Below are 12578 nucleotides of genomic sequence, written 5' to 3'. Positions count from 1 at the left end.
GCCTTGTTTCCAAATATTGGGGAAGATTCCAGAGCCGAGGAGATTTTTAAATAGTTTAAGTATAGCAAATTGGAATTTGTGGTCTGTATATTTTATAATTTCATTTAGAATACCATCAACCCCACAGGCCTTTTTGGGTTGGAGGGTTTGTATTTTGTCTTGTGGTTCATTCAATGTAATTGGGAATCCAGTGGGTTCTGGTAGTCTTCAATAGTTGATTTTAAGATTTTTATTTGATCATGTATATATTTTTGCTGTTTGTTCTTTGTTATAGAGCCAAAAATATTTTAAAAGCGGTTTATCCATCTCCATTTTGGATAGATAACTATTCATGTTGTTGTTTGCTTAGAGTTTTCCAATTTTCCCAGAAGCGGTTAGATTCTATGGATTCTTCAATTACATTGAGCTGATTTGTGATGTGCTGTTCCTTCTTTTCCCGTAGTGTATTTCTGTATTGTTTTAGTGATTCACCGTAGTGAAGGCGTAGGCTCAGGTTTTCTGGGTCTCTATGTTGTGGTTGGATAGGTTTCTCAATTTCTTTCTTAGGTTTTTTGCATTCCTCATCAAACCATTGGTTATTGTTGATAATGTTCTTAGGTTGTCTGCTTGAAATTTTTAGATTTGATGGGGAAGCTGAGAGTTCAAATATACTGTTTCGGTTTTCTACTGCCAAGTTTACACCGTCACTATTACAGTGAAACCTTTTGAACGCTGTAAGAGACTCTGGGTTGAGGTCAGTGATAAAGTAGTCTACAGTACTACTGCCAAGAGATGAGCTATATGTGTAACTACCATAGGAGTCCCCTTGAAACCTACAATTGACTATGCACATACGCAGCGTCCGACAAAGCTGCAGGAGTTGTGACCTGTTTTTGTTGGTTATGTTGTTGTAGTTGTGTCTAGGGGGGCATTTGGGGGAGGGAATGCTGTCACCTCCAGGTAGGTGTGTCTAGGTGTTTGTCCCCCTGTGTGCTGAGGGTTCTTGTCCAGTTCTGGCATTTAGGTCGCCACAGACTAGTACATGTCCCTGAACCTGGAAATGGTTCATCTCCCTCTCTAAGATGGAGAAGCTGTCATCATTAAAGTATGGGGATCCTATTGGGGGGATATAGGTAGAACACATGAGGCCATTTTTCTCTGTTGAGATAATTTCCTTACTAATTTCTAGCCAGATGTAAAATGTTCCTGTTTTGACTAATTTAATTGAGTCGGTTAGGTCTGCTCTATACCAAATTAGCATACCCCCTGAATCTCTTCCCTGTTCCTGTCTCTCTCTTGCTCTCTCTCTCTGTCTATTTCTCTCCCTATCTCTCTCAATGTCTCTCTCTCTTCTCTCTCTCTTTCTGCCTGTCTGTCTCTCTACAGGTGGCTACAGATAAGGACAACGGTATCCTGCTCTACAAGGAGGATCATGATCCTCTAGCTCTAGAGCTGTACCAGGGACACGTACGCATAATCTACGACATCGTTAACTACCCACCGACCACCGTCTACAGGTCAGCACCCCCGTCTGTCTGTCTGTCTCGCTCTCGCTTTCTCGCTCTCTCTCTCTCTCGTTGAAGAACCACAGCCAGCCTATAGTTCTGCTCTACAGGAACACACACTCACCATATAAACAGAGCTTACCCATACACACACTCTCTCCAATACACACACCCACACACACACACCCCTACACACAGCCTCACCAATACACACCCCTACACACACTCTAACCCATAAACTCTCTCTCTCCCTCTCTCTCTCTCCCTCTCCCTCCTCTCGGAGTAGCAGCCACCTCCATCTAGACCCGGCTACGCGGTTATGCTCAGTGAAGCCCCTCACAAACCAAAAACTGCCTTCTGCTCTCCCCAGACAGACGGAGCACTGAGGAGTTTGTTGAGTCTGTCCCCGCTAGCCTTATCTCCAGCCCAGCATGCTAACATAGAAGGGCTGTGGTTCCTTTACTGTGGTGTTATAACCCTGTGCTACACAGAGTAGGGGAGCGCAGTTAACACTTTACTGTACACACATCCATGTATGCGTTCGTAAAGCCTCTATAGCAGCTAAATAAAGACCATTATTACAGCCGACATAGGCAGTCAGTGAGATTTTGAACAACGGCTTAAGAAAACCCAGAGCCTGAGAGAGGAGAACAGAGCCCGTAGGAGCTGACCTCAGACCAGCGCCACTGTCTGTCTGCTCCGGATTTGTTGTTATTGATCCAAACGTCATCTGGCCATTCCCTTGTGCTGTTTAGAGAGACTTTTAGCTGCTACCCCGAGGCAGGGAGAAGAGGAAGCAGAGAAGGAGGGAGGGAGAGAGGGAGGTAGGGTATCGATCGACCCATCAAAGAGCTGCCCAGTGAAAAAGAACAGCTCCTCCCCAAGTGATTTGTTAGACTGGGATCGCCTCATGCACTGGGCCCTTTTTCACGTGTTGTGTTCCTCCTATTACCTCCAAAGTAATGAATTGGTCTTCTTCGAATGGTAGGGAGGAAGGAAAGGACATCTCAGTCGTTCCTTTGTCTTGCAGCAATCAAAAGGCATGTCCAGTTTCAAAATGAAATTAGATGCTTAAACTCTGAGGCAAATGGGCCTGTCATGGTTTTGGCTTGAAATCATATCCAAGCCCCAGCTCTATAACCAGCTCCAGCCCCAGGCCTGTCTCCAGCCCCAACCCCAGCTCCAGCCCCAGGACTGTCTCCCAGCCCCAACCCCAGGCCTGTCTCACAGCCCCAACCCCAGCCCCAGGCCTGTCTCCCAGCCCCAACCCAAACTCTAGCCCCAGGCCTGTCTCCCAGCCCCAACCCCAGCTCCAGCCCCAGGCCTGTCTCCCAGCCCCCCAGGCCTGTCTCCCAGCCCCAACCCCAGGCCTGTCTCCCAGCCCCAACCCCACGCCTGTCTCCCAGCCCCAACCCCAGCTCCAGCCCCAGGCCTGTCTCCCAGCCCCAACCCCAGCTCCAGGAGACTGGAGGGGAGGCAGCTTCAGCAAGGAGAGGTGAGGGTTGGAGGTTTGAGGAGGAGAGAGTATTGAGAAAAACATGGAAGAGAAGCATGAGTGAATGAAGGGTGGTCTGGTCAAGTGTCTGTCTGAAGGGAAGGTGGGTCGTGAAGCACTCATCTGTCCAGATCTAACCTGCCTCACACGACGGGGGAGGAAAAGAGAGAGAAGGAGAGCGAGGGATGAGATGATATGGAGGCAGCAGGGGAGAGGCCCCTTGCCCACCCGAGAGGCCTCATTACCATCTGACGAATGCCCGGGTCCTCACTGTGTGCTAATGTCCTGCCCTTTACCAAATGCCACAGTAATCCTTCTATTAGTTTAAGGGACCACGTCTGCTGTTATTCAGGAGAGAGGGATAGAGGGAGAGAAGAAGGATGGAAGGAAAGGGGCATAAAAACATCACAGAAAATTGAACGAGAGCGTTTCAATTTGCTACCCAACTCCCTCACACCCTTTCTAGGTTCCGCAATCTCACTGCCACACCTAGGCTGCACATCCCAAATGGCACCCATAGGGCTCTGGTCAAAAGTAGTGCACTATATAGGGAATAGGGTGCCGTTTGGGACAGAGCCCTACAGTATCTGTATTGGCGCCCTTTAAAAATGAGCCAGCCCTTGCCTGCCATGAAACTTTGATTTAGAGCTGCGGAGAAGAGCCTATAGAGGGGTCAGAGTGTCTCTCTCTTCTCTCTGTTGCTTTTCTATGCTCCACTCAGCATCAGCCGAATATGTCTCTTTGTGAGCCGAGTGCCACATCAGAGCAGAGTGGAGAGAGTCTTTAAGGGCTGAGTCACAAAGGAAAGAGAAGAGAAGACAGGAGAGGAGAATAGAGGAGAGGACAGGCAGCATGGGAACAAAGTGGGGCTACTGGTAGAAGGTGCAGAGAGGAGATCGAGAAAGCGAGAGTGGAGGAGAGAAAGAAAGAGAAAGAAAGAGAGCGGAGTAGAGAGAGAGAGACCGCTGGGTATGAGATGGGCCTCCCGTTGATCACTGGTCAGAGAGAGATGGGCCTCCCGTTGATCACTGGTCAGAGAGAGATGGGCCTCCCGTTGATCACTGGTCAGAGAGAGATGGGCCTCCCGGTGAAACCTGGTCAAAAGTAGTGCAATATATAGGGGATAATTGACAATTGGGAGGCAGAAAGTGTTCCACAGAGGTCAGGAGAATGGAGTGTGACATCTGGCTGGAGAATGCTGCACCACCGGCAAGCACCATAAAGGAGACCCTGAGACCGGCGTGTTTAGACCAGGTTTAGCTTCCGGTCTATGGGAAGCTGGAGTCAATTCCTTTCAAGGGCATAGCTGTTATGTTTCCACCTAGCTACCCCCACCCGTTAAGATGGTTTAGATAGCTGCAGTTAGACCTAGCTATCCCTAAGAGGGGCCAGCCAGGCAGCCAAACAACACCCCCCCCCATTCCTCAGACTACATACACTAAACAAGCTAGTCGGGTTAGTGCTACATTGTAAGCAAATGATAGTTCTGGCTAATTTCATTTTAAAATGTTAATAGGGTCTACAGGGAAGCTGGTTCGGGGTATCTTTACTCAGATAAAGGCAACCGGTAATTGTTTCAAAGTTAGTGTATGTGACATTTCTAATGCGGTTTGGTTGCGAGAGGAAAACAGAGTATTTGATTCTCGGCTGACAGGAAATTGATTTCCCCCGGTCGACTTGCAGGGGGACACGACGCTGCTGAAATATGCCACGACTTTCTGTTTGTTTTTATTGAATTCCATAATGGGCCGCTTTAAGCTAATACGCAGGCTGGGCACACATCAAAGTCCCCGCATCCCCCTCAAAAAAATATCATTGCCTCTGGAAAACTTCAGCTTGTCAAAACACAGACAAAACCCAATATTGGCAAAGGCTGGAGGGCTGAGCTCCACGATTCACCTTGTTGGGCTAGAACTCTGCTGCCCCTCTGTGGTCATATGACATCATATCAGAATGTGGGCTCCTCTGTTTAACACTTAGTATTACTTCACACTTTTCCCCCAAAGACTATTATCACCTTGTTGTCAGGGTTGTCATTTGAAAGAGATAAAAACAGAAATAAATCTCTTGACATTTTTCCTAGACCTCTTTTGCCTCCAACCCAAAAACCATGTTCTTCCCTGCTACTCCCCCTTTGGCGAGGATGTGGGCTTTCAGTTTGCCGCGTAATGAAAGACGGCTGTCAAAACCACAGACACGGGATGAAAATGTCATTAAAGTGTAATAAAGCCGGACTTCCATGGTGGTATTTACATTTTCAATGGAGGACAGGAAGGCAGAAGGGGGTCTTTGCAGCAGGCCCTACCATTGTTTTGGTCGCAAAAGCCTTGTTTTCAGACTGGAATTGAATTACGGGCCCATAATGCAAACCATACATGCTGCCTGCCTGCGTCTGTGTTGGCCCTTTGTTGAGCGAATACCTTTTTTTTTTTTTTTTTTTTTTTTTTTTTACTGAAACCACATTGGCCAATTGCTGAGCTGTTTAGGGGGTTGTGTCCTTTACCTGTCCTCTCAGCTGTGTTGTGCTAAAGTCCTCACACACTTGACCTACGGGTGAACATTGGTTCGTTGTGCTTGTAGCGTGCTGATTGTCTAGTTTTACTGCTGGTGTTTGTCTTGGCAGTGTGTTGGCCTGTATGGAGGGAGCAGTCAGGACTCTAGCTGTCTGGGTTCTGGGCCCACCTCCAGAACTCACAGTACTTTTCTACTGGCTGTTAATTCTAATAATATGGTCATTGAACCACTGCGGGAAGTGTCAATCAAATGTTTTTAACCATCAGCCAATAGGAGAGCTGGCAGTAGGGGGGAGGAGCCTTGCTAAAGTCCCCTGATGGTATGCTGTTTTTGGAGAAGACCACAACCCAACGGCGGCGAGAGTGGGTTTTTCTCTCGTTTATGTTTTTGGAACAAAAACATTTCTTGGGGTAAGGATAGGAAGAGTTAGTTTTGGGCTGAGAGGAGAAGTTGAGGGAAAGAGCTGCAATCAATTTCACCACCCATACCCATTGGTCTCTCACTCTCTTTCCCTATATCTCTTTCTCTCTCTCCCTCTTTCTCTCTCTCTTCCCCGCTCTATCCCTGCCAAACCACTGTCTCTAGCTGTCTGTAATGTAGCTGCCTGTCTCCTCTCCAGGAATAACGTCCATACCAGTGACGGCCTTAGGGCTGATCAGCCTGACCCCATCTACCCCTCAACATGACCCATCTACCCCTCTAATCCAGCCCCATCTACCCCTCTAATCCGGCCCCATCTACCCCTCAACATGACCCATCTACCCCTCTAATCCAGCCCCATCTACCCCTCTAATCCGGCCCCATCTACCCCTCAACATGACCCATCTGCCCCTCTAATCCAGCCCCATCTACCCCTCTAATCCGGCCCCATATACCCCTCAACATGACCCATCTACCCCTCTAATCTGATCCCATCTACCCCTCAACATGACCCATCTATCCCTCTACTCTGATCCCATCTATCCCTCTACTCTGATCCCATCTACCCCTCAACATGACCCATCTGCCCCTCTACTCTGACCCCCTCAGCCTGGACTCATCTACCCCTTCACCCAGAGTCAGAGCCTTGTAGCCTAACCTCAAATCACCGCATCTACCCCCTCCTCGACTCTCCTCCCCTCCCAAAATCCAGCGGGGTTACGACTTCATACCCCCGGCTACTGTTGTATCAGCCCTTAGACCAAACACAATTACCCATCAGTAACCAGGCGGGCCCAGAGCCCAGAGGGAGTACAGCCTGTTCTGTACCCAGTAGTCAGCCAGTGTGGGAACTGGAGCAGTCCAACGGCAACAGGCCTATTATCATTGTGAGGGCCAAAATCATCTGGCTCAGCCTGAACCCACCAGCATCATAGCTTGCTATTCCAGTTGGAGTTTGCTGGCGCGGGGAGGTTTTTGCGGGCTGGGTGAGGAGGTGCCTTGCCATGGTTTAAACATGAGTAGTGTGAAAGGCTCTCTGGAGGACACACACACACACACTGGCCTCCTCCAGAGTGCTGCTACTGTTCACAGGTCCAGAGTGATACGTGTCCCTACGCTCACAGAGCTCTTACCCTCCACACAGTACGTGTGTGAGAGGTCACAAACCGCATGGCTGCCGAGGATCATGGCCAGCGAAAGCTTTAAACACCCTACTCTCCTTAATAACACCAAACGAGTGCTCTATAACAATTCAACTGCCACAGAATAATGTGTGAGGTCCTATAGAAAAACCAGCCATGTTTATTGTATGAGGCCATTCCAAGTCTCCTTTTCTACCGAATTTGTACTTGAATCAGATGTGTTTCTCCTATTCTATAACAACTCCTATATTCCTACCATGTGTTGCTATTGCCCTGTGTCCCCTCTCTTTCCCTGTCTCTGTGCAGTGTTGTTGAACCAGGTTTTTTAACGTCTTCCTGTCTCTCTCTCTCTCTCTCTCTCCAGTGTTGAGTCTGTGAGTGACGGTCTATTCCACACGGTGGAGCTCCTGATTCAGAACCACTCTCTGAGCCTGGTGGTAGACAAGGGATCCCCCAAGAGCCTGGGCAAGCTGCCCCGCCAGCCCTCTGTGGACCACAACACACAGCTTTACATAGGAGGTAAGCAGAAACCCATATAGTGCACATACCTGTACACACCATTACCTTATGTAAAAAAAGAAATTAAAAAACACCACTATGCATACCTACTTATTTTGAGGATACTTAAAGATATTGTCTCATAAGCATGTTTTTTGTTTGCATTTACATTTCACAAAATGTCAGAACGTCAAACCAGAATGTCAGAATGATCTAACCCCTTAATTCTTCCATCCCTCCTCCTCCTCCTCCCCTCCAGGTGTGCCCTCAGCGGTAATGGCGTCCGGACTGCGTTCAGGTCCCGATCGCAGCCCCCAGGCCTTCAACGGCTGCATCCACAACGTCAGGATCAACGGAGAGCTCCAGGATCTGGGGGCGGCGCCGCGCGGGTTGGAGGGCATCCTGCCAGGCTGCCACTCTTGCAGCGTGTGTGCCCAGGGTGCCTGCAGACAGAGGGGGGAGACGGGTGTGTCCTGTGAGTGCCCACCCAGCCGCAGCGGACCCCTCTGTGACCAGAGGATCGCCCCTAGCCCCTGTCAGAGCAGCAGGTATGGCCTATACAGGACACCTCATAGGCCTTTAGTCATAACTAATTCATAATGAATTACTTGTAGATTGAGGCATTGTCTTCAACACGTTACATTCACACAGAAACAAACTCGTACTTTTACACTTTCCCATGTTTAATAACATAAATATGAATCATTTGTACTCAACGTGGGTACATTTTACACCCCAAAAACACACACACACACACATTAACATTCCTCATATTGTCTGCATCTCTTTGTTCCAGGTGTGTCCATGGGCTGTGTGTGCCTAAGGCGTCGTCCTACAGTTGTCATTGTGCTGACGGCTACACAGGGCAGTACTGTGACAGGAGAGAGGAGCCCCAAGCTTGTAAAGGACACCAGTGTGGACACGGGGAGTGTAGGGTCACAGAGAGCGGGGAGCCCTCCTGCCATTGCCACCCGGGCTACACTGGCCCTACCTGTGACGCAGGTGAGAGGAACACACACACAGAAACTGTCATGCTGATGTATGGACATGTTTATTGTATACAGAAACTGGATTCTCAGAGGTCCATAGGGATGATATGCAATTTTTCAGTTAGGCTATCTAATATAATCCATGAATAAAATCAGATGCTATAGTGACAGTGAACCTTCCCCCCCCCCACACAGAACCGGCGTGCCAGGGAGAGGTGGTACGTGAGCTGCTGAAGCGGCACCAGCCCATGAAGACGTGCACCTCGACCAGTAAGATCCCCCGGGTGGAGTGTCCCCGCGCCTGCGACGGAGGCTTCTGCTGCGCACCATCCAAGAGCCGGAGGCGGAAAGTGGTCTTCAAGTGCACCGACGGATCCTCGTACTCTGAGGAGATGGAGACCACCCTGGAGTGTGGCTGTGCCAAGTGCCCGTTGTAATATCATGTCATCGCCATGGAAACAACCACAAACAAAACAAGGGACCTGCTGCCAGAGAGCAAAAATAAAATATATTGTAAAATAAAACATAGAACTTATTTTTATTATGGGATTTTTTTTTTTTTTAAGAAGAGACTTGATAATTGTTTTTAATATGTCGAATATTATTGTCATATGAGAAGTTATTTTGTACCTTAAGAAAAAAAAAGAAAAAATATTAACATTCCTGAAAGTATATGAATTTATATGTATGTATAAATCTATATAAATGTAACGTTATAACCTAACCCATGGTTTTTATTTGCTCAGTGTATTATTGCATGTGTGTGTACGTGTTGATACGGTAGGGGAGTCTTTGGACACTTTAAATGTGGAGCGAGACAGTGAGTTGTACAAAAAAGTGGCGGAAGGGAAGGAGGAGTTGGTGCCGCATCTCCCCAGACATAAAGAAGAGGAAGGCAGTCTTTTTCCTCATCTTCAGCTATGGAGGCAAACAAAGGAACTGTCCCACTTTGTTCCCCAGCTTTATAATGGACTTCATCCCCACCACCGAGCTCGCTGAGCTCTCTCTAGAGGATATGAACTCTTATCCACGGAGCTTGCAAACAGTGATTGTTACTTTGTGCCATAGGAATCCCATTTACATTGTTGTTGATTTGTATTTGTCTGCTGTTTCACATCAGAGATTCTAGAGTCCAACCACATTGAGCAACAGATGTTGAAAATAAATGTTTTGGGTTAAAAAGACGTTCAAAATATGTATTTCTGGTTGAAAATACATATTTTCTATGGCTTGTGCTCACTGGGATGGGCCAAGATGGCGTCTATAGATGTCTTCTAGACAGAGTCTGTCAGCCAGTGAAGTTCTCCTGAGATTCTGTCACGTGTTTGTTTCTTGCATGATTGCATGTGAGATTGACAGTCCAAGACAGAAGGTGAACTTCCTTTATGATACGGCAACGGAATAGCCGTGCTGCCATTATACCATGGTTCCCTTCATAGAAACAAAATCTAGATCCAATCACGCAGTTTGTCCCGGCGTTCGGGAGTCATTCAGCGAAATAACTTGGTGTTCTAGAATCCTCCGAATGAGAACTCGTTGTGTCTGCGGTCACAGCTCAGATGGAAAAGGACTTTATAATGCTTGGCCTACCCTGGCCTGCGAAATCATTGTTGGGACTCAAATCATAACCGTCCATTACTACTAACACTATTAAATGCATAGATGAAGCCCATAACTACTGTATTGTTTACTTTGTAAACATGTGTTTACCATAGGATTTGAGGTGTCATCCCAGTCGTCCCCCTGTCAGTCAGAAAATATTTGGTAACACTTGAATTGTATATTATTTTATTACCACATGTTGATACTGTCATAGAGTGCAGTACGTGTCAAATACGGTGTTACCAAATATTCTTTCCATTGAGAGTTTGGCAGTGATCAAGTTCAGTACACCCTTTACCCCCAGTACCTCACTCTAACTACTCCAATACCCCCATGCCTCAAAACATTCAATTAAATGATTCTGTATGTACGGAAGGTGTAGGCTCTACAATGTAAATTATCTTATGTCAGATGCCTTATATTCAGTAATAATAATAACTATTATGTTGGCCATACTATAAGGTGCATCCTCCAGACATAGATATATTTCTGGTTAAACATGAACTTGTGAGTGATGAATAATTGTTGAAATTAAACTACCATGAAACTAGTGTCTTATGTTTGAGTTAATATTAGACCGAAATGCAAAATTTACCAAGACAAAAAAAAGAATAGCTGTACATATATTTTGTCTCTCTGTGTTTCGTAAATGTCCGTCAATTGGCAAGAGGCTGAATGTATTGTATCTCAGAAAGCATCCGAGTGAGTGAAACAGTGCCCCTTGTGTCTCTGCATGTGCAGGCCATCTATCTGATGCTGTCTGGTCATAAAGAGTATGATATTGTTGAAGCCGGTGCATTGAATGCAAGGGTAGCAAAAGAGCATTTGACCTCCCTTGATAAAAGATAAAGTATAAAATAATAGTTTAGCTCAACGCTGATTGGCTAAGTGAGCTCAACTGTGAAGAGTCCTGGTGCAGCAAACACATCGCATTAAGACAAATACGTCATTGACAGAATCAACTTGAGTTGTTGCATTCGGTGTTGTCCTCCCGTGGCTAGCTAGCTAAAATTGTCCCTTTCCTAAATTATCCATTGATTGAGATAGGGATGATTATAATGGCGATTTTGATCCAACCATAAATTCATACATTGTTCGCCTGGACTGAGAGAACAGAATTTCAATATGTAGCTAGATGTAACGTAAACTCGTACATCGCCTTGGTCCGTACAATTGCCCTTATTTTAGCGCCCCAAAAACGTAATAGTTCCAGATCAACTGTAATGTCAATACCATTGTAAAGCACAATTTATCCCCTTTCCAACTAAATCAATTACATGACCTAAACGCTGCCTGTTTCTGCATAATTCAAGCAGGCAATGAGCCCTGTCGGGACTTTTTTTAAATGGCGGGTGGGGAAGCGAAACTAATGCGTGATAGTGAGAAGGAGAGATGTTGTGTGGGAAAATTGCTTTTTTTTCACTCGATCTGTCCAACTTATCGCCTCTAAAATGTAAATAAAACACAATAAAGAGTTTATATAATGTGTCATTACATACCTATTTGAAGGTGTGTGTCGAATTTGAATCGTTTTTTTAGGGCAGTGCTAAAGTGATTTTAGAAGTAAACAGCGGCTTTGAGAATGATGATCGCATGCAATGATGACGGAAAAAATGACTAGGGATCCCCCTCTTACCCCCGTTTCTTGTTTTTAAACGATGAGAGAAGTGCTACACCTGGTGGAGAGAGATTGTAAGACAGAAATAGTTGCTTTATGCTTGCTGTACGACACGCCAAGATGTAACGGAGGGTCAGTTTTTCAACTTTTCTCCAATACTATAGAGGCATTACCATGTCGATCAACGCTCGAATAGAAACGTAGTTCACACCCCCGATTTTTACAGTCCCATTAGTTTTCTTTGTAGCCTCGTTTGAATATTGCGGTTGCGCACATTTGTACGGAATGGGGTGAGTTTGCGTTCGAAGGCTAGTGTTAACTAGCTGACATTGCCCATGAAAGTAAGTTAGGCAAGCAACAAAAATAAGTGTGTATTGTATGACAGGGATAGACCGTTTCGTCAACATGAAAGAGCATGAGAGGTAGGTTAAGAGGAACAATGTACCTCATTTATAAAATTGTTCTTCGATTTATACTTCAATTTAGTCATAAGATCATTTCCGACTGTGTGCTTACATACGGGTATGGTATGATTACACCGTGTCTTCCCTTCCAGATCAGGGTCTCAATCCGTTAGACACATCACAATCTCAATCTGTTAGACACATCAAACAGAAACGGTATTGGGAGACGATAGCGATTCATAAACCATGGATCATCGTGCTTAAAAAAGTAAGTCTGGTCTCAAACTCTCTCCCTTCTGAAAGCATGGTTTCCAATGTCTTCCAATAACGCAAGAACTTTTTCTAATTTGACACACAACGTCGCATCCTGTTTTTAATTCACCTTGCGTTTGGCAATTCTTTCCTCACACCT

General features: G+C 46.2%; 1 protein-coding gene across 1 annotated transcript in view; it reads left to right on the top strand.

Annotated features, from left to right (window-relative positions):
- The window catches only part of LOC135526196 (slit homolog 3 protein-like), a 214525-nt gene extending 203830 nt beyond the window's left edge, over positions 1–10695 (top strand). Inside the window, exons 33-37 of the mRNA XM_064954354.1 lie at positions 1366–1496; positions 7420–7574; positions 7813–8101; positions 8350–8555; positions 8738–10695. Of these exons, the coding sequence (XP_064810426.1) occupies positions 1366–1496; positions 7420–7574; positions 7813–8101; positions 8350–8555; positions 8738–8979 (1023 nt within the window). The 3' untranslated portion in view covers positions 8980–10695. The remainder of the gene's footprint in view (positions 1–1365; positions 1497–7419; positions 7575–7812; positions 8102–8349; positions 8556–8737) is intronic.
- Positions 10696–12578: the final 1883 nt, after the last annotated feature.

This window comes from Oncorhynchus masou, chromosome 32, assembly GCF_036934945.1.
Source record: "Oncorhynchus masou masou isolate Uvic2021 chromosome 32, UVic_Omas_1.1, whole genome shotgun sequence".
Lineage (NCBI taxonomy): Eukaryota > Metazoa > Chordata > Actinopteri > Salmoniformes > Salmonidae > Oncorhynchus > Oncorhynchus masou.
The sequence above is the reverse complement of the archived record's forward strand: the minus strand, read 5'-3'. Positions and strand labels throughout refer to the sequence as shown.